General features: G+C 44.0%; 1 protein-coding gene across 1 annotated transcript in view; it reads right to left on the bottom strand.

Moving 5' to 3' along the window:
• The window catches only part of DLGAP2 (DLG associated protein 2), a 1,782,978-nt gene that overhangs the window by 327,810 nt on the left and 1,431,744 nt on the right, over positions 1 to 23,424 (bottom strand). The window contains exon 6 of the mRNA XM_078647907.1: positions 13,739 to 14,085. Coding sequence (XP_078504033.1) covers positions 13,739 to 14,085 — 347 coding nt within the window. The remainder of the gene's footprint in view (positions 1 to 13,738; positions 14,086 to 23,424) is intronic.

Raw genomic sequence — 23,424 nt, 5'->3', positions numbered from 1 at the left:
AAACAGTTTTTTCACGGATAGACACCATACTTCTATGGAATTGAAAAAAGCACACATTACCTTTGCTAAAGTTAAATGCCTCAATATGTATGGTGGAGTTAATTTTCCTGATGTTCCTCATTATCATAAAGCCTTTGATATTAAACAAATTCAACTTGAAAGATTTTTACTCTCTTCTACCTCTACTGCTAATACGCTATGGTCTGATTTGGAACTTTCACTTATTTTTCCATCTATATATGTACATATATTATGCATGTCCCCTCCTCCTACGTCTTGGATGCTTTTTGTTACACTACAAACTTGTAACCTGTTGAGACCTTATATGGTATATAGCACTCCACTCTTGGGTCAATTAATTACTCGTCCCATCTGGTACATATAAAATCTTACACTTAAGGTCTATGTACTACATTGGAAAGATTGGATTGAAAAGGAACTGATGACGGTTTCACATTTGATGCATAATGATAGCTTTCTGACATTCTCTGACATGTCATCCAAATTTAATTTATTGAGCCCACAGCTCCAAAAGTTTCAATTATTACACAATAAAATCAATCCATTGCTTACAGATTTATCTCAATTTACCTCAGACAGTTGAAAAACTAGGGGTCGCGTATTAGGCTGTTCAATTCACAGTAAAGCATCTATCATGGGAATCTGACTTATCTTGCAAATGGTCTGTAGATTTGTGGGATAAGATATGGTTGAAACTCCACTCCAGTGCACGTTTGGCCTCTCTAATCACACTCTAATTTTCTTTTGTAATAGACTGTACTACACACCTAAAAAATTACCTAAATGTATACTTGCAGTGCTAGTTTAATTGGTTCATTTGTGCACATGTTTTTTCATTGTTGTAAAGTATTAGAATTTTGCAAGTCAGTTTGGTTTAAAATTATTGGCTTACATATGTTTCTTCAGCAGTTTCATTAGAAAAATGAAAACTTAGGGGCGTGGCTTGGATGGCAAGGAGGCTAGAGACCTAAGTCCGGAGCTCCCGACCCCCAAGTCCAACGAGCGGCGCGCATCATTGTTCAACCCGTGAGAAACGGTCCCAAAAGCCAGGGAAGTGTGTGGGAACCGGTCAGGTACCCCGCGCGAGGCTCAGTGAGAGGAAAAGTCCAGGAACGAGGTGAGGACGGAGGAGAAGACGAGCTGCCAGGGGGAAAAGAGGAGCGACCCCAAGATGGCGGCTTAACCAAGCAGATCCGGGGGAAGATAACAAGCTAGCCCAGAGACACAACACACGACTGCCCCAATCCTACCGCCCCGGCAGAAGAGAGAGGCAGTAGAGGCGAGCGGTGCAGCGGAAGCAACAGCTGGAGGGTTAACCAAGTAAGCAGGCAAACGCCAACAGAGCGAGATAGCGCGAGCAGGACAGCGCAACAAGTGAGCTAGTCACCCCCTTGCTGACTATAACCCGCAACCCAGAAACTAAGGCTGGGAATTTAAAACTTAAAAAAAAAAGAGGGGGGACAGTCATTTCAAGCAAAACCAAGCAGCGGAAGCCGACAACAACAAGGCGGCCATCTTGGGGAGGTGCGAAGAAGCACGGGGGCGGCCATCTTGCTAAAGCTCCCTACAGTAACACGCCCCGCGCGCCCAACGAACAGCGCAAACACAAGGCAAAGAATAGCGACAGCGCAAAAGTAACCAGCGCAAGAAACACGCGGAAGCATCTCCGCAGAGAACGCACAAGCCGACAACAACAAGGCGGCCATCAAGGCAACGGAAGCCAACAACAACAGGACGGCCATCTTGATGAGGTGCAAAGAAGCACGGGGGCGGCCATCTTGCTAAAGCTCCGTACAGTAATATGCCCCGCGCTCCCAACGAACAGCGCAAACACCGCCCCGGCGGAAGAGAGAGGCAGTAGAGGCGAGCGGCGCAGCGGAAGCAACAGCTGGAGGGTCAACCAAGTAAGCAGGCAAGCCCCAACAAAGCGAGATAGCGCGAGCAGGACAGCGCAACAAGTGAGCTAGTCGCCCCCTTGTTGACTATAACCCGCAACCCAGAAACTAAGGCTGGGAATTTAAAACTTTAAAAAAAAGAGGGGGGACAGTCATTTCAAGCAAAACCAAGCAGCGGAAGCCGACAACAACAAGGCGGCCATCTTGGGGAGGTGCGAAGAAGCACGGTTGCGGCCATCTTGCTAAAGCTCCCTACAGTAACACGGCCCGCGCGCCCAACGAACAGCGCAAACACAAGGCAAAGAATAGCGACAGCGCAAAAGTACCCAGCGCAAGAAACACGCGGAAGCATCTCCGCAGAGAACGCACTGGCTGCACTCTCCCAACTAGCGAGCAAAACTCAGGAAGTGTAAACTTCAAATAAGGCGCTCTCCCAAGCACAGCCCACAGCGGCCAGCACGAAATAGACCGACAAGCACGCTGGCCATATCTCTCACAACCCAACACTCGGAAATAAGGCAAAGACCAAGTAGCGTTACGATAGCGAGGGAAACGACAACAAGGCGGCCATCTTGGTGAGGGGAAAAGTACAGGGCGGCCATCTTGCCGAAAAACAGCCCTACCAAACAAGTAAGCAAAGCCCTGGCATAGCGGAACAGTAAGGCAGATCAGCATAAACGAGTGCGCTGGCAGCCTTGGTATTTCCTATAACCCACAGCTCAGAACTAAGGCTGGGAAAGGGCAATCACCAAGTACAGCCCAAGCAGCGCCAGGCAGCCATCCTTGGTGAGGAGAAACACACAGCGGTACATCCCTCAACCTGCAACCTGCAACTCAGATCTAAGGCTGACATTTACAAAGCGGAACCAAGGAAGCGGTGAAGCCAAAACAAAGTGGTCATCTTGGGAGAGGGGGGAAGCAGAAGGGAGCTACCCCACCAAAAAGCGCCAGAGCGGCGCACCACAATCCAACAAACAGCGCAAACAGATGAGCGCTACTCAGAACTAAGGCCGGGTTCTAAGGGGCAATCAATCGAGCGCTACTCAAGCAGCGTCAGGCAAGCAGCACCAGTCAAGCAAGGGGCGCAGACAACAACGTGCCCTCACAAACCACCGGAAAAGGGAAAAAGGACCAGAGACCACGGTGCAGGAGGCTGGCGGAGTATAGAACGAAAACCAGAGTGGTCAAGTGGCCACCCAGGTTTAGAGACGACACCACAACGCTGATAAACGCCCTGAGGCTCAGAGAGGGTAGAGGGGGAGACAAAGCCGCAAGAGGACGCCAACCAACAGAAGGGAAGCCCAAGAACAACCAGGTCAAAAGAGGGACCGAGGCCATGGCGGGCAGAGATGGGAAACAAGGCACAAACGACCCGAAGAAGAGTAAGAATGAAATCCCACCGTCCCCGGGAAAGGAGCGAAACAATCACGGGGAAGGCACAATCACGCTGGATACGCTCCTAAAGAAAATAACCGAAGGGAATGAGCTGGCGAAAGCCACGAAAAAGACAGTAGACAGCATCCAAATGGAGCTAATAGCAATCAGAGCTGAGCAGAGCAGAGCCAATGGCAGAATAGACGAAGTAGAGAAGAGAGTAGGCATGCTGGAGGACAGCGCAAACATAACGCATAAGGACATGGGCCTCGTGATAAAGAGAACAACGGCGCTACAAAAGGCCATGGCGGAGCAGGAGGACAGGAGCCGCAAGGGGAACATAAGACTCCTAGGGGTTCCCGAGGAGGAAGAAGACACACCGGGGGCATGCGCCCTGATGCTGGAGGCCTTAATACCTAAAATAACGGGACTCAGTTTCGACAAACCGCTGGAGATTACCAAAGCCTACCGCATACCGGCCAGGAAGCAGATGAACAGCAATGCCCCTAGGCCCATTATATGCAAACCCCTAAGAGAGAACCAAACAGAGGCGATATTTGCGGTAGCTAGGAAGGGCCGCCCGATGGTGATAAACGGGAGCAAAGTAACCATCACCCAGGACTTCTCCAAACTAACAGTCGAAGTGAGGAAGGGTTTCCTAGCCCAAAGGGAACATTTGCGGAAAAAGAACATTGCTTTTACATTTGCAGGCCCGTCCAGGATGAGAGTGACAGACAGACACGGAAGCAGAATTTTCGACGACCCCAACGACCTGCACCGATACCTACGGGACCCGGAACCAGAGGAGATGGAGCTGCCGAGCCCAGGGGCAAAGAGAAGGGCATCCTCTGATGAAACACAGGAAGGAGGTGAATAAGAAGGAGTGCTTTTGAAGGAACACGTGTATCGCAGTCAACCAGACACAGGAGCAACAGCAGCCACCGAGACTCTTGACTGCTACGAACAATGGCCTGGAGGACCAAGCATGAGCAACCATGCAAATAGACTCTGACAGTAACAACAATCTACCTCAAGGAAAAGAGAATATACCTCATACGATATCAAAACACTACCTCAGAAGGCCGCAAGACGTAAGCTACCAAACTTCAAGAACAACCATACCTACCGCTGCATGGCCACGGCGGCCAGGGAAAGAACGGGCAATGCGCCTACCATATCCTTTTCTTTTGAAATTGACCAGGAGGGGCAGAGTTTTTTTATCTCTTTCTTCTCGTTTTGGGTTTGGCCAGCATGCTAAGGACAAAAAGACTTAGGAAGAACTTGGGGGGGGGGAGTGGGAGGACCCTTGCTGCCGCACACCCGTTTTACTACTGACGGGGGGGAGGGGGGAGGGAGGGAGGGGGTCGGGCCAGGGGGGGGAGTGAAGTCGGCGAATATGACGGTACACGGCAGAGCCGCCAGTCGCATCATGAACAAAGGACCTAGAATCTTGCCTTTCTCCACAGGCATTCTATACTTTTCCTATCTCTTTTTTCCCATCCACCACCCCGGGGGGGGGCCGCAGAACGCAAAGCACAAGCGACGAAGCCAAACCACCATGACAAACCCAACTAGAGCGGGCCTGGCCACTGACCTGAAGGTAGTGTCCATGAATGTTAAAGGACTGAACCACCCAGTCAAACGTAGGAAAATCCTAGACTACTTGTCCAAACTAAAGGGAGATGTGTACATGCTCCAAGAGACCAAGCTCTCCAAAGAGGAGGCGAATTCACTCAAGGCGAGATGGATAGGGGAGGTACTCTGCTCGCCGGCAAAAGGGAAAAAAAGAGGAGTAATAACCATCCTGAGCAAAAAGGCCACCATGACAACACTAGCAGTAGACACTGATGATGATGGCCGCATGCTCATAGCAAGCGTCCAGAGAGGAAGCGACACAATCCACATGGTCAATATTTACGGTCCGAACTCGGAAGACAAGCAATTCTGGCTGGGAGTAGACAGCAAGCTAGCAGATCTCCCCCAAGAGGACCTCCTGATCACAGCGGGGGACATGAACAAGACGATGGACCAGGCAACAGACAGGCACCCGAGCAGACCGAGTCATAACTCCAACAACAACAACAACACCCTCAAAGACCTATGCACCAAACATCAACTGGCAGACCCGTGGAGGCTCCAACACCCGACAGCGCGAGAATATACCTTCTACTCACACCCACACAACTCTTACAGCAGGATCGACTACATACTGATGTCCAACACACACACGCACCTCATAGAAGATACGGAGATAGCCACAATCACCGTCTCAGACCACGCTCACATAACACTCACTCTAAGTGGGAAACACAATGAGAACCCAACGAGGAGGTGGAGACTGAACGATGACATCCTCCAGAACAGAGAGAACGTCAGAGAAATTGAAGCCACAATCAAAGAGTACCTCGAGCACAACGACAATGGCGAAGTAGGGAAAGACACTGTATGGGATGCCCTCAAAGCGACAATAAGGGGAACTTTGATAAACATCAAGGCCAGGATGAACAGAGGGCGGAACAAAAAACTCCGGGAGCTCGAGGAGGAAATAACAGCACTGGAGAGAGGTCACTGTGCCAACATAACGGACAGAAACACGCTCACTTTGCTCACGAAAAAGAAATACGAGCTGAACAAGATCCTAAGTGAAAGAGCGGGCTCCTGGCTGACGAAGTTCAAGTCGGTCAACCTATGTGCCGCAAACAAAGCGGGGAAACAGCTAGCGTCCTATCTGAAGGCAAAACAAAGGCAACACACGATAGCAGCGATAACAGACCGCACGAACAAATCCCAAACAACGAACAAAGGAATACTAGAGGTTTTCAGACAATTTTACCAAGAGCTGTACACCGAGGATCAAAACTTGAGCAAAGATGCAGGACGTGACCTACTCAGTAAGACCAATCTGCCGAAGCTAGACGAGGCGGAGAGGGAATCGCTCGAAGCTGATATCTCGGAGGAAGAGATTGGAAGCGCCATTAGCCAGTTGAAACGGAACAAGGCGCCAGGACCAGATGGGTACTCGGCGACATTCTATAAAACCTTCAGCGAACACATCAAAACACTGATGGCACAAACATACTCGACATGCATCCAGAAAGGGAGGATGACGGAGTCCATGTGCGAGGCCAACATCACCATAATCCCCAAGGAGGGGAAAGACCCACAATACCCCCAGAACTACAGACCAATATCGCTAATAAACGTCGACTGCAAGATCTACGCAAAAGTCTTAGCCAACAGACTAAACAGGATCCTGCCGAACATCATCCACCCCTCACAAGTGGGATATATAAAGAACAGACTGTCGCAGGACAACACAAGGTTACTGTGCCACCTGATCAACCACACAGCAAGCAGCAACGAGCAGGCAGTCATGATAGCGCTGGATGCGGAGAAGGCGTTTGACAGAGTCTCGTGGCCCTTCCTGGGTAACTGTCTGGGAGCATTTGGCCTAGGCAGGAAGTACACGGCGATGGTCATGGCCCTCTACAACAAACCAAAGGCGAAAATAGTGGTAAACGGGAGCGCATCCGAAACACTCACGCTGGGCAGAGGCACCAGACAAGGATGCCCCCTCTCCCCCGGACTATTCCTGCTCGCACTAGAGCCCCTGCTAGCCCGAATCAGGGACAACACCGAGATAACAGGCGTAAAGCTCAAGAGAAAGACCGTCAAACTAGCGGCATACGCCGACGACATCCTAATCACAACAGCGAACCCCTCCACGTCGATAAAAGCTCTGATGGCCACAATAGGTGAATACGCAGAAGCCTCAGGCTACAAACTCAATAAGGAGAAATCGGAGTGTAAACCGATGAATGTCCACACCACAAGAGAAGTCCTAGGCGATTCCGGCCTAGCATGGCAAACGAAACCTCTGAAGTACCTAGGGCTCCACTTTGGGAGAGATCTCACGTCAACTCTCCAACACAACGAGGATCTCACGCTGAAGAAGATTAAGGAGAGACTGGAGTTATGGTCACCAAAGTTCATCAGCTGGTGGGGACGCATTGAAACGATCAAAATGATGATAACACCGGTAATAAACTACACGCTATCAATGCTACCACTCCCAATGACAGAGACATTTCACAAAAAATTGGACCAGCTGATAAACATCTTCCTGTGGAAAAACAAGAAGCCAAGGATAAGCCTACAAAAACTAAGACTGTCAAGAGACCTCGGAGGCCTTAACCTGGCGAACTTCTAGACATACCAGACGGCTTGTCTGGCAAGGCAGGGTATCGCCTGGGTAGATGCCACACAAACGTACAGGCCGGTATGGCTGGAGGTCGAACAAGACATCCTAGGAGGACTCAAGCCAATAGCACTCCTAACAGCAAACCGGCACCCACTGAAAACAAGCGCCATACTGAAACACACCAGAGATGCCCTGCTGAAAGTTGACAGGCTCATGGCGCAGAAGCTGAAGGGCACGGCTTGGGAATCCATCTGGTTTAACTCTAAAGTGACCTACCAAGGGGCGATACTGCACAATGATACGTGGATTGGCGAAGGCATCAGCACGCCCAGCCAATTGGAAACAAAGAAAAAACCGCTGACGTTCCAAAACGTGCAGCAGCTACATGACCTCCCGAACCAAGAGTTCTACAACTTCTTAAAAATTAAGACAGCGATAACAAAGGCTAACCTGTGCGGAGGAGAGCCGGGGATCATCAAGTATATGCAGCTCATCGACTCAGCAGGTCATCAAACGGCAAAAATCTATAAACTACTCAGCCCATCTAAGATGGCGCAGAACAAAAAAGCAACCAACACTTGGGAGATGCGCCTGGGCAGGCAATTAAATGAAAAGGAGCGAGCAATAATGTGGAGTTCAGCGACAACAAACAAAATCACCCCACAACTAGCGCAAACAAAATACTGGCTGCTCCACAACGCATACTGGACACCATCCAGACTCCACAAGGTCGGCATAGCAGACTCAGACAAATGCTGGAACTGTCTGAAAGAGGAAGGGACCCTCGAACACCTTGTCTTCACCTGCGTGAAAGTTAAGAAGTTCTGGGCACAAATCAACACCTTCCTGAACGATATGCTCAAAACAAATCTGGAGATCAGCTTCGTCAGCCTGGCGACTGAGCACCTAACAGCGGACCTTAAAAGTAAAGAAGAAAGAGAACTCTTAGACCTACTCCTCACAGCAGCCCTCAAAATGATCCTAACGAACTGGAAAAACACAGCCAAAGCAAACTTTAAAACATGGATCAACTGGATTACCTTCCTGAGGGGGGCTGACAACATCACAGGCACGTTCTCGAAAGAACACAAAGCCAAGCTGCACATGTGGGACCCGCTTGATGAGCTCCTGAGAACGACCCAATAAAGGACAATCAACCCCCCCCCCCCCTCTCTTTTCTCTTTTCTTCTCCAATGGAGGGAGAACAATAGACAATGGATATATATGATCGACGCCTGTGTACCTCTATCTGTACTGTATATATATATTTTTGTACGACCTTCTTTGTATATCAATAAAAATTTCTAATAAAAAAAAAAAAAAAAAAAAAAAAAATGAAAACTTATTTTTGGGAGGGTTGCACAGTATTTGATCTCACAATCGCCTCCTTGGTAAATTGTTACACTTGCTGATTGCTATTGCTATACATGTCATTGCATCTAATTTCAAAGCAAAGGACGATATACCAATTGACACACGTCAAAATATAATTCCCTTTGGGCGAATTATCATGGAAAGGCAAATTCTTACCAGTATGCAAATATACACTCAACAATCAATAATATCAAATCATAACAAGGAAGCAATACAAAAAATGTTAAAAAGGTTTTAAGTGAAAACACAATAATAAAAGTAGATCTGCACAGTTTATTACCATACACTATAGTTTGTTAAAAATGGGAAACATACACAAAACGGAACTTTATATACAAAATACATCCAACATTACAGTAAAAAAGGAGGTACAGGTAAAGGACTAAATTCCGACAAGAATACAGAATTGTCCTTAATTTGTTTTCCCAGTATTACTCCTTGAGCATCGACGCGTTTCGGTGGTGTAGTTAATGTTTAACCACCTTCATCAGGACAAAATAAATGTTTCCCAATGTTTCTCAAATACTACATATCGTTCAGTCTAGGTCAGGGGTACTCTGCCTCCTTTCCAGTCTCACAAGATGTTCGTCCAGCGAACTATCTCTTCAAAGTTAAAAGGGGACAACAACACTAGCCACGTTTGTCTACACGCGGGACGCTTCTGCTTTAGCGCCGATAGGGAGTGCACGCTGTAATCTTCCAGTGCGACCAATGATCCCCGTATCCTGGGAATCCTATTAACAATGAATTTCTATACTCCAATCGTGTGAGTCCTAATGACCATACCCATACCGCGTGTGTGGCCCTATTACAACATATTTATAGTTATACGTATTTATATTGGCACATGTGGTGAGCTACGCAGCCGAGGAACAACGTAGAATACTAGTGTTGTTGTCCCCTTATGACTATCCAGACAAATTAGGAGGACAATACTATTTTAACTTTGAAGAGATAGTTCGCTGGACGAACATCTTGTGAGACTGGAAAGGAGGCAGAGTACCCCTGACCTAGACTGAACAATATATAGTATTTGAGAAACATTGGGAAACATTTATTTTGTCCTGATGAAGGTGGTTAAACATTAACCTCACCACCGAAACGTGTCGATGCTCAAGGAGTAATACTGGGAAAACAAATTAAGGAAAATTCTGTATTCTTGTCGGAATTTAGTCCTTTACCTGTACCTCCTTTTTTACTGTAATGTTGGATGTATTTTGTATATAATGTTCCGTTTTGTGTATGTTTCCCATTTTTAACAAACTATAGTGTATGGTAATAAACTGTGCAGATCTACTTTTATTATTGTGTTTTCACTTAAAACCTTTTTAAAATTTTTTGTATTGCTTCCTTGTTATGATTTGATATTATTGATTGTTGAGTGTATATTTGCATACTGGTAAGAATTTGCCTTTCCATGATAATTCGCCCAAAGGGAATTATATTTTGACGTGTGTCAACTGTGGAACCCTATCCCTTTGGTCCTGGGGTCCCTCTCTCTTTTATTAGCGATATACCAATTGAACAATGGTGGAGTGGAGTATGTTACAACCATAGGTTGGATACATTTCACCTTCATGCAACCTCATTAGCAATCAAACGTGACAGACTGTGGTCACCTGTTACTAATTAACAATTATAGTTTACCATGGTATCATTTTAATTTTCTAGCATGCCTATTTCACTTATAGAAACTATTATTGCATTCATACAGTTCATAACATTTACTATATAATTGCTACAACTTTTGGATATTATCTTTTTAGATTTTTTAAATAATATCACTGTCATAAGATTTTGATATTTTTGTTCTTTCTCTTTCCCTATTTGTCTACTTTCTGTCTTATCTTGCTTCTTTTAACAAGGTTATTAAAATGTTGCTCATATATCTTCATTTTTATTGCAATACTTGAATATTGATGTATACAGCACCTTGTTCTGTATTTTAAAATAATAAACATATTTAACAAAAAAAAGACTAGCAAACAAAAGGATGCCATACGGTATGACTTTAAATAATGTGATGTTTTTGTCTTTCTAAATAAATTACCATTGTTAAGCTGATTGTGTTTCTTTTAAGTACTGGAACTTGATATTCCTAAATTCTGTCTTGTAAAAGTGAAAATCAAGGCAGTACAGCCTTAAAAAAAATTAATATGCCAGATTCAATTAGAGATTCAGAACATCACAGCAAAGAGCTCTACTTCTGCCTGGATGTCCTCTTCTGATGTTCTAGAATTAATAAACATTCCTATACGTGTGTGTGGAAAGCTGCTTCTAGTTTCTAGGTGTACTGCTGAGAAGATGTGGCATACCCAGTGGGATCCTCTTCCTATTGTGTGGAGTTCTCAACTCCGCACATGTAAAATAGAGCCCTTTGTACAAACACAAATTGTTCGCTTCTGTGGAGAATCCCCTTCCTTAACAACCACCAGCAAATCAGTGAATTCTCCATTTCCCTCCTCACCCTGGAAAGGGATGCATGCCAGTTTTTGGCTGGAGTAAAAACCCTACTGATTTCAGGGTGGAATGAGAGGAGTTTAAAAATGTCCACAAATGTACATTTGTGGGCTATCGCAAATGTCCATGGCTAACCACACCTTGAATTGTCCATTTTCTCACTCCTTAAGTGGGATTTAAGGGTGCGTGCACTACTACACACTAAACAGAGAGTTGTGCACTCATAAATTAGTTCACACCTGCGAGAAATCCTTTTGTGAGTCCCTGAAAATGGAAAACAGTTAAATTCAGTTGCAAACATCTATATACTAATAATATACACATTGTAAGTTAGTAATAGGAATATAGGACAATCAATAATATTGCTGTAGTAATCATATGCACACTTTTACTCAGACCCATGTTGCTTACTGCACTGAAAACCGGACAGTGGCATACTCCATGTATTTGCTGGGTAAAATGTTACCTCACACTTTGACAAATGCAGTCAATATCAGAATTATTAAATATCTTAAAATATAATTTAGCCTAAAACTCTCAACTCTGTAGTCATCTTCGAGGTACTTATTGAAAGCACTTTGATGGGATATTGTGTGCTTAATTAAACTGCCATGGCTTACTGAAATGTAGGTATGCAACACTGGTCTTTACACACCTTTTCTAAAAGAGCTTCGCTTCACCTTACACTTCCTAACAGTCCTCTCGAATGTACTGACAGTGCATTTGTTAGGTATAAATCTGTTAACATTCGGTTACTTTCTAGCAGAGGTATTTTGCAGGTGAACTTTTTTCTATGCATATCATAATCCCCTGGGATGGTATCAGCAGAACGTCTGGGAATCTAATTCAAGTGGGCCCTGAACAAGCTATTAGTTTGTGAATCAAGCCAGCATAAAGACATGGCCTCAGAAATGCTCACTAAATAAAAGTTTTCACATCACAGACCTGGTAGTTGTCTTGAAAGCTTTAAGGCACAGGCTCAACAGCTTCAAGCTGAATATAAGGGTTTGCTCTTCTAAACTAATCAACCCACTTTCAGACAGTAATCATATCACAACTTTTATCCAAGGGTTACCTTGAAGCTATGGCCTAGCTAGTCAAATGAACTCTAAAATGAATCTCTTCATTTCTGTGGATTGGACTATGGGAATCTGCCCAAGAGGTTGGTTGCTGGCGTTGGTCAGCTACCATACGTGTGTAATAGCCACTAAGCCACTAACCTACCATCAGAGTCTAAACCTATTGCCTAATAAAGGCAGTTTGCATATGTGTATGTGGTATTCATATTATAGGAACCTAATGGAAAAGAAGCAGAGCGCTGAAGGTGTGCCAAAATATTTCACTTTTTATTTTTTGTGATTTTATTCTCCCAAAAAAGATAATGATCTCGTTAACCTGTCTGGGCTTCGTGATAGCCTGAGAGCAGGTCTGACAATTCGGGGAAGAGGGCCCTTGGGGTGAAAAAAGCACACTAACTTGGTTGTATTTTTCTGACAAAATGAACGATAGGAGTCAAAGAGGATGACAATTTATTGTTCTTATGTTTCAGAATGTTTTTTTTTTTATGTTTAGTTTTATATAGCGGGAACTAGACCCCAGGATATCAGGTATCAGAGTGCTTTACATGAGTACCAGTTTCATTACAGATGGACACACTCATTTTGTTAGGCACGGGGAGATTAAGTGATTTGCCCAGAATCACAGGATGTTTAGCGTTGTTGCCGAGGCTCGAACCCGGTTCCTCAGCTTTGAGGTCGACTGCTCTAGCCGCAAGGTTACGTCCTCTCATCCTGGGGCATTTATTTATACAGACTCTTCCATTACCGAATGAAAACCAGAAATCACATGCACAGAAAACTGTGTAGACATGCAGAGACATTGCTTTAAGAATTGTTTTGTGCAAGCCACGACATTGCTGTGGAGTTTTCACACACATACAAAGGTCATTACACTCAGACCTTCTGCAGACATACGTCCATGTAGACCAATGAGCAGTTTCACAAATATCGGGAGTCTCTTAGTGTTGAGGTCTACACTGGCAGATTGTTGCTGCAAGGATCTCATAAAAAGCTTTTTATTTCTCATCGTTCCTTGACTGATTGTACGTAGCTTAATTGTGTATGCACATATTTGCCAAAGTGAAAAAAAAATTGGATAACTTGGATGTTAACTTAAACATTGATTTTTGCTTATGAAATACTACAGGTGCACTTTTCACTCTAAATTGTACTTCACAATGCATGGTAAATTGAGACTCTGTTGTCACATTTGTTTCATGGTATTGGCTTAACACTCTTTTGTACTGAGCAATTTTATTTAAAAATCTCACTCTTTTCAACAGTCACATGCAGGACCGATTAGCAGCCAAAAATACAAACAAGTTACTGCGAAATAGAAGATAATAACATTCTACCTGTATCCCTATAGAGGAACGCCGCTTCTTCAGAAATTCCTCTGTTCTTGTCGCGAGAACCGCCTTGTCACTGGTGCTTCGAACTGAACTGCTCTCAGATGCATGGCGCTGTGCTGCTGCAGTCTCCAGGGCGAGGTTCATTGCTTTATTACTATCCAGACTGTCTGTGGAGTTGTACAGTCCTCGGCCATCATGGGGCCATGGGGATATCCTCTGAGTCCTACTGTCATGGTAGGCATCCTGCGTAGATTCTGTGCTGCTCTGTGCCGTCACTGAAATCAGCGGTTTGGACGTTGTGCGAGGCGGGACTGGGGGAGGCGTTTTTTTGTAACTTGTATAGGTAACAGCTATAGAGGAAAACAAAAAAAATGACTTTACTTGCTACACACATATCTTTCCACATCATGTAAATGCCAACAACAAATGTACTCAGGACTTAAAATGAATGGTTTCTAAAACAAAAACTACCTACCACTGACACAGTTCCAAAAACTGAGAGATAGCTATAAAGCATTGCAAAAAGAATATTTTCGATTTCTAATAAATAATGAAACAAGTATCTCTAAATAGGACACAATTGATTTTTCCAAATAGCAACTGTTACAACGCATGTGTGTTCTACGCATGCCATCACAACGTAAGTCATTACAATGACGCGTTGTTACATCGCATGCCATTACAACGAAAGTCGTTGCAACGACTTGCTGTAGGGGGGTGCTGGAATTTTGAATTGTATAATTTACTATTCCAACTCCAGTGTGTGGAACAGTAGGGAAGGTGTTGGATTGAAAATCCAACAAATCCTACACCTTCTGCCCCCTACAGCAAGTCGTTGTAACGATTAGCGTTGTAATGGCTTGCGACGTAACAACGCGTTGTTGTAATAACTTGCGTTGTAATGGCATGCGATGTATTGCATGGGTTGTAAACAATGTTTCCCGTTTTCCTTCCACAGGGTTTTCAAGACCTCTGATACGCTTGTGTACAGCAACAGACCACCTGGGCAAAATCATTTAAAGGTCTGCTTGAGTGCTTGAGTCATGCAGCCCAATTTTAAGTTGAAAACGAGGCCCTGTATAAAACAAAGGAAAATGCTGGGCCTGTTTGCGCCACATGAGCACCTCTGCAAAGCCTTAGTAAATTTAGGACTTCTATGAACTTCTGCAGCATTAGTACCTGGCTTAGGACATGGATAGTTGAGAGCAGTTAAGATCTAGAGAAACATGCATGCCACTGATAATAGCTGTCACTTTCTCTCCTCAAAAAATATGAACATTTTATGGCAACTGGATTACATTGTTAGAATTTGCAAAAGCTCTAATATGTTTCTTAAACGAAAATGACATACAATTGCGTTAAAAAGTGAATTACTTTTAATTATTTCTGTGCATGTATTCATGTGTGGCATTATTGCAAATGATGTACCCAGAATTCTACAATGATTTTGGCTATGGATCATTCTAGATTTTGTTAAATAAAACATACAATGATAAAATTATGCCAGAGACAATACAAATTATTAACATCAGTTATGATTATGTAGACTAACACAATATTTCTCATGAAATGATGTTAACCTTTTATACATTTGAATGATTCAGTGAACAAAAATGGTTATGGGAATATCAGAAACTCTTGTATACAAAATGTATTGCACTCTACGAAGTTTGGGGTGGCTAGTGCAGGCCTGAACATCAACTGAAATGAAATACTAAGAAACAATGAACATAGAGTCTCCTCACTGAGATAGGAAGTTTGACATGATTGGTCACCTAAGTCACGTTCTGCTTTACTAGCTAATACCAATGTTTCAGCAAAAAATATTCAGATACTGATCTGTTATACAGGACAAATTATGTACCGAGCTGTCTAATAACAGTATTTGAAATTCTCTTTAATTAACTCTTACATTTGTTTTTCACTACTGCAAAGCCTGCCTTTCCCTTAGGATAATATTGGGTTACCTTATTGCACTTAATGTGATAACTTTCAATTGGGAGCAGGTAGGAAAGTCAAGTTTTGTCTCTAAAGACTTGTAATTTAAAACCCTCTTTAATAGAAAAGTTGAAGTCACAATTCTGAAAATGCCACTTTTAGTTGTCATTGTCTTGTCCTAACCATTTGGGGATAGATGTATCAAGATTCCATTTTGCGATTTCTAAATAGCGATTTTTAAGGAATCGCTATTTAGAAATCGCAAAATGGAATGTTTGTAGAAAATCGCTATTTTTTAGCGATTTTTTAGTCTTCCTTATTTGCGAATTCGCATTTTGCGAATTCGCAATTAAGGAATAATTTCCCATGCATTCCTATGGGCCAGGAGGCCCATAGGAATGATTGTGAAGTATTTCTTAATTTGCAAATTGCAATTTGCGAATTCGCAAATTAAGAATAATTTCAAGGGTGCAGGGGTGTCTCAAAGACACCCTGCTGCACCCCTGAAATTTACATGTGTTTGCATATGGCGCACATACTGTATGTGCGTCACATGCCACCTTCACAAATGCCAAATAGGGTATTTTTAAATGAAATCGCAAATTACCACCAACTACAAGTTGGTGGTAATTTGCGATTTCTTAACACAAATTCACAATTTCTAAAAGCCACATACATCGCATTTAAGGAATCGTAAAATTTACGATTCCTTAAATGCTTAAGCAAAATAAGGAATCGCAAATTTTTGCGATTCCTTATTTTGCGATTTTTTGTTACATTTAAAAAAATTCAAAAAAGCCTTTTGCGATTCGCAAAGGCCGAAATTCGCCGAAATTCGGCCTTTGCGAATCGGAAAAGGCTTGATACATCTACCCCTTGGTGTCTGAAGTCTGTATCCTTGGTCACATGACTAGATGTCGCTGGCGGTTGGTCTTTGTGTATGACTTTCTGACAGTGAGAGAACGGGGGAATGGGTGTTGTCAGAGTGGGACATCTCTGTCAGGATGAGTGAGAGGAGCTGTCACCTATCACTTGCACATCACAAAGACTCTGCCTCAGCACATTCACAAAAGGTTTCACACTGGTGTTTTGTGCCCTAGACTAGCTGCGGCAAGGTAGGGAGGTAGACAATTCAAGATATCTCTATTGGAGGAGGACTCTATAAGCTTCTTCTACTTAAAAGGGTGTACTGGATATAAATATTTGACCCTCAAACCCAACTCTTCAGTACACTGATGGACCTGTGAAAGACTCAAAAGGATTTTTGTGCTGCTCTGCCGTAAGAAGGACTGTTACTCTGCTGCGCTGCTATTCTGCCGGCCTCCTGCCTTAGTGAGAAGGACTTGACCTACATCTTGAGCCCAGGACCACCAGAGGGACTCCAAGGGCTAGTTGGTTGGCCTCCTGATCAGAATCTCATGGACAGAAAAGCTCCAACTTCCTTGAACCCTGCACCTGGACTTTCCCTGCTCTAGTTCGTGCCCCATAAGTGGTGCCACCCCAGTCCTGGATCCTTGGAAGTGGGCCGAACCAACGCAGTGCAACACATCTCCTCACAGTTCAGCACCAGAACTGCTGATGTTGAGGCATCCCGAGAGTATCCCACAGCTCTTTGGAATTGCCACTGTGCAAAGCCCCCTCAATGTAGGGCCTTGCATTGCAGCCCCTCAGCCCCTCGGGGCTACCGCTACACAAGAACAATAACATATTTATCAAATGGCAGCAGCTGTTACCCATGGTACCCTAACTGACTGCATTGTCCACAGGTCTTGATAAGACAGATGTATTTCAACATTATAGGAGTCAGATTAGATTACAAAAGTGCTTTTGATGTGCAGCAGACGTTTGCACATTATTTTTGTACCCCCAGGGTCCCATTGATGATTGCTGCAAGGAGTGGTACCGGTATATTGTTGCTAAAAATATTGTCACCCAATAGGATAAAAATGTTGTTAGCTACATTTAGGATACAATATTTACTCCAAATGATATTTCAATATACAATATTGTGACATGCAACATACCGCAGATGCTTTTGTATCCTCCTATAATAAACATTGCGTTTGTGCAGATTTTGTCCTGGCGTAATGGCAATGGAGTATTCCCTCATTTTCAAATAAAGGCATGTCTTGTCCATGAGCCCATGCTATATTACCCACAAGGGCACACAAAGAAGCTGTTCGAAAGAACACTAGATATGCTTCACCTAAAATATGGTGCCCATTTAGTGCACTTTATTTGCTGCTTTGGGGCGTTTCATTGGGTGCCCCAGGGGAGGAGGTGCAGCCACACACTGCAACTCCCTTCTGGCAATCTCTGCTCCCCCTCGAAAAGGAAGCTGGTTCTGCAAGTTAGAGCAGTGATTTGAAATTCCCACTATTACTTTTTACAAATGCACACATTCTGATAGTTAATTCTCTCCTGTACTGAAAAACAGCACATCTATTGGGTAGAACAGGGCTGCATAGAAGGTTTTGTAATACTGTGCTGCATGTGTGCATTGAAAAAGAGGTTCATAGATTATATATTAAACTGTTTGAAGCTTTCAAATTTACAGTTTATTATTTGCATCTACCACAACTAATATGAATGTTGGATAGAACAGTAAATAGGTGCATGATATTACGCACTTGCGATACTCAGGGGCAGATGTATCAAGCTATTTTTTAGTCGCAAACGCTGCGATTCGCTTAAAAACAGCGTTTGCGATTAAAAAATAGTAAAATGGTATGTATGAAGAAAAATGCTTCGCAATATAAAGGAATCGCAATTTTTGCGATTCCTTAGTTTTGCGTAAGCATTTAAGAAATCGCAAATTGCGATTTCTTAAATGCAATGTATCAACCATTTAAAAATTGCGAATTTAGGCTAAGAAATCGCAAATTATAAGTAATTTGAGATTTCTTTGAAAAATTCACTTTATGCAATTTGTAAAGGTGGCATGTGACGCTCATACATGCCCTTAGGGCATGTATGTGCGCCATATGCGCACACATGTCATTTTCAGGGGTGCAGCAGGGTGTTCTTGAGACACCCCTGCACCCTTGAAATTATTCTCAATTTGCGACTAGCAAATTGCGAATCGCAAATTGAGAATAATTTCACATTCATTCCTATGGGCCTCCTGGCCCATAGAAATGAACGGGAAATTATTTCTTAATTGCGATTATCAATTTGATAATCGCAATTAAGAAATTTTAAGAAATCGCTAAAAAATAGCGAATTTCTACATACATACCATTTTGCGATTTCTAAATAGCGGTTCCTTAAAAATCGCTATTAAGAAATCGCAAAAGGGTATGTTGATACGTCTGCCCCTCAGTGTGTAGTTGTGGTTAGGTGAGAGCGTGCTTTAAAATGCAGTTTTTTGTTTTGCTATTTGGCATCAATCCATAAATCTGCAGAAAAAGTTCAAAAAAATCCACTATTTAGTTTTGCCATGCCATATTTCATGCATATCGTTAACGGGGTAAGGGGAAATAAAGAGAGAGGTGAAGATAGTGGTGTTTCCCACAGGCATATTTGCTCTCTTCTGTAGAAAAACATGACTACCAGAATTATACTAAACTTGGCATTAAACTAGAACTTTACTCAAAGGTGAGCCTTTGCTTTGATAGGTGTAAATCCAATCTTTAGTTTTCAACAAACTAGAGGTACAAAATATGATGTATGGGTTTTGCATGATTAAAAGAGAAAAGAGATCTCTGAACTGTAAGTCCATGAACAGACATCGAAATTGAGAGATTTTTTCTCCTTTTTAGGTCTCGCCTAGGCAGGGCATGCGCTGTCTGAATGAGACCTGCATTATATGCTTTAGTGAGGGAGTCCCCACCTCCCTTTTCCTATTTGCTATTGAGTGTGTCTTTCAAAATGTACTTCTTGCTATTGGGTAAGCATGGTTTCTGTCCCTCCTTTTTCCCTGTTGGGCATGCCTGTGGGTATTGGCCCCTTTACTGGTGTTAGTGCATTTTTTTTGGGTCTGTTGTTTTTCAGGGATCTCTTTTTTGAAATATGCCTTGCTTTTTTTTTTTTACTTTGTGGCAATCTCGTTTCAGTTTTGCGCAAGGCAATTTCTTCCCGTCTCTTACCCCACTCCGGCAGTCCGATGCCTTCTCGCTTGCTCGACAGCAACCCCACCCCCCCTTTCTTTCCTGTTGGTATTACACTATTGAAGTGTGTTCAACTTCGGAGCCTGTAATTTTTTTTGTAGGACACTGAGGCTCCACCCTGGTTCCCAAACTCCAAAAACTGCAGTTTAACCATACGGAAACATCATCACCCCTTTTGCAGCAACAGAAACAGCTCCTTCCAGGACCTGACACAAAAACAGCAGCGAGGAAGCGTGTAGTTGGGCGAGTCATGTGTATGCGGGGGCCAGGGTCCAGGAGCCGGGGGAGGCAGGCAGCGGCAAGCAGCCGAGCCCAGAGCAGGGGCAGAGCCTCAAAGCATGGGAGCTCTGCTCGGGGCGCTCAGAGCAGGTGGGATGAGAGGCTGAGCAGGCGAGGGAGATCCGTGCACACCACCGCTTCCGAGCAGCCAGCCCAGCATGGCCAAAGGTGCATTTTGATTCTTCCCTCTCCTTCGTTTTCCTGGGATACCTGACGGCCTGTACTGGCATAGCTGACGTGCTGCGGTACTGGGGCTCACTCACTGGAGCCTGTGCTTCTCCATAATTCCGGGCAGCCACGGCCGGTAGTAGGTGTAACTGCAGGGCGATGACGTGGAGAGGGGGAGGGGCGGGGTGGGGGGTAGTAATGTATGGATTACAGACTTTAACAGGTAAGTAAAAACTTATAAATAAATAAAACGGATTTTGTTGCGCGCACTGCATCGCATTTGGTGATGCAGTGCACACAACGAAATTCGTTTTATTTATTTATATGTTTACTTACCTGTTAAAGTCCGTAATCCATACATTACTATCCCCCACCCTTCCCCTCCCCACGTCACCGCCCTGCAGTTACACCTACTACCGGCCACGGCTGATTCCGGGGGCATATTATTGCAACATCATACAACGGAGGCGGCATTTCAGCCTTAAACGCAGTGGGGACATACTTTGGGCAAATCTAACAATAGAGTCAGTAACTGGCCTCAACCCAATCGAAGGGTGAGAGGGGCCTCGCACACCGGGAACAAGGGATTACCATTGAGAACAACACATTTTCAAACCAACAGCCTGTTTCAAAGTAAATTTCCATACGTCTCAATCGCTTCATCGCTTGAGGTGGAGATTTAATTCAATTCACTTTGCATGTTTGATATCTTTCCCACCCACACATCGCTTTAAACTACAGGAGCTGAGTAGTGAAAAGTTAGTTATAACGGTTATATATCTATACCATTGTGTGCTTGGGGGCGTGTTACTCCTGGGGCCTGACTACCCATGTGTACCCGGTTGCTGACCATCTCGTCTTTTCCCCTTGAGGCGGCAGAGAGGAGCAGGTGCCCAGGAGGCTGGCGGGGGAGTTGTCGTCCTTGGAGGAGGGAGAGCCGGAGGATCAGGAACCGGGAGCCATGATGCGAGGCACAGGTCATCGCTAGTGGTTCGGTTGAATAGGCAAGTTTCACCTAAATGTGTACACGAGTTGTGCTTTCCATTCAACCAACCATTGTTGTAATTAAAAAATATGTAACTTTCTAGTATGGCTGCCATGAATCCTGTTGCTACATAAATGGTGTGTGGGCATTCAGCATAGTTCTCCTTTTATGTCATCACATGCTTTGGTGGGGCTTTGACAGTGTTGCTGGTTGCCTGCCACCTATGCCAGATCTGACTCCTCCTGCCTCTCCCGGGACGGTGGCAAAGTAGGAGTTCAGGCGAGAACATATCTTTCACATAGCTCTCGTGCTCCTGGCCTCCCACCCCCCGCCCACGAGACAACATAGTAACTGTGTCTCTGATGCTGCTGGTCACCCTTCTATGTTGCTTACAGCTAAGGAGCCGAGTGGTACATACCCGCCCTCAGTACCACGTCGTCCGCAGCAAAAACAGCCCTGCCACTGCTCCGGGAACAGCTGCAATCCTGGGACCACAATAATGAAGAGGTCAGGTCAGTAAAACAGAATAATGTGCCACAGAGCAGCACTGTGCATTTGTTTTGAGGTATATTTTTCGCCGTTTGACCAAATACTTATGTCTGACATTATCATCCTCATTGAGTTATATTCTTGGTCTTAATGAGTAGCACTGGTTTAAATTGCTAACTACCTACATCTGCAGCCATCAAGAAAGTTAATCTATTTTGGGAATGTAAAGGGAAAGGAAATTCTATTGGTGAAAGCTATTGTCAAAAGGGTTCTGATGTGCACTGCAGTCTATGGGTTATGAGAAAGGCTAGTTACAAGAATAAGTTATGAAATAAATGAAACTAACAAAAAAAAGCTATTGAGGGCTGTCTATTTCTTTTCAAAGTGTCACACATAGCAATATTGCACAATCTGCATGGTGCGGCTGAGATCATCTTCTAAGCAGCTGCAGTGCGTGCCTGCCGTCTGTTGCTGAGCACTGCAATCACGCATTCAATCTCTCGTTAGTGTCTATCCATTTCTGGAGCTTTGCAGTTTTAAGATATTTTTGTTGATCAGAGGGGAGTATTTCCTAATATTTGTATGTTTTTCTCGTCTTCAATGTTTGATTTTGCTCGAGTGAAAGTGTCACTCATAGTCATTGAAATGTCACTCATAATTACACTGGGACTATAAAAATGTCACACACAGCAATCTGAAAACTTGGCAGCTATGGAGTTCAGCTCCTGGTGTGCTGGAAATGGAGGGCAAACCGGAGCCATGAAGCAGGACATGCGGATCCCAATGCTGGGGGAAGGTAAAAGGATGTGCTCTAAGGCAGGATCACCTCTCTGAAATCTTACAGATTTCCACCTGTAAGAGGCAATTGGTTGTGCCTCGTACCCTGTGTCAGAAAACCATAGTGTCAGTTGGTTCATAGTGCATTGTAGTACGCTGCTTCCATAGCAGGGCATTAGAACTTAAATAGCACAGCACCCATATATTACGAGGAACACATTTAGTTCAATCTGCTGTAGCCAGTGTACTCGAAGCCGTCGCTTGGCAGCAATGTATATGTGCTCCATCAACCCCCATCTTATCCATTGCCCACTATATACAGTTTTTATATACTTCATTTTTTAGGTCTCGTGTACGGCTGTCTCAGCGAGACCAAATGTAATGTATATGTTGGCTTAACCTCCATGTAATTTGTTTTTCCTCTTGTGATTGGTTAACCTGTGGCGTTGCTTTCCTTATCTTGCTTTCTGTTGGCTGTTGATCCTATGCTAACTTCAGTGTTGTCCCAAAGCAGCGGCGCCTAACTACAGTTCTCCTCCACTTTGCTGGCAATTGCCTGCAGTGTGCCGAGTTTGTTTCTTTATTTTGGAGATAACCCCCTGCGTCTGCTAACTGGAGACTCTCCTTTGTGGGATTAGCCTCTGTAACTAGAGCGGCAGCGCTGTGCTTTATGGTTGCCATGAATCACCTCCTCTCCCCAGGGCATCCCACACCACCTCCAGCAAGTCCCAGCGGCTTCGACAGTAGAATGCCATTGCGAAAATATTTTAAATATGCTTGGCTTCATAAATGATGTGTCAAGTAGCAACATAGAGAAAAACCAACCATATAATTTCTTAGGACGATAGAATTTATTTGGAAAAATATATTTTCTTCATCGAAGAAAAAAAAACAATTACCCATCTTTTCTGGTTTTTACCTAGAAATGCAGGCAAAGTGAAATG

The sequence above is a fragment of the Lissotriton helveticus genome, chromosome 6 (assembly GCF_964261635.1).
Source record: "Lissotriton helveticus chromosome 6, aLisHel1.1, whole genome shotgun sequence".
NCBI classification, from domain to species: domain Eukaryota; kingdom Metazoa; phylum Chordata; class Amphibia; order Caudata; family Salamandridae; genus Lissotriton; species Lissotriton helveticus.
Note: the sequence above shows the minus strand (reverse complement) of the source record. Positions and strands in the feature narration are given on the sequence as shown.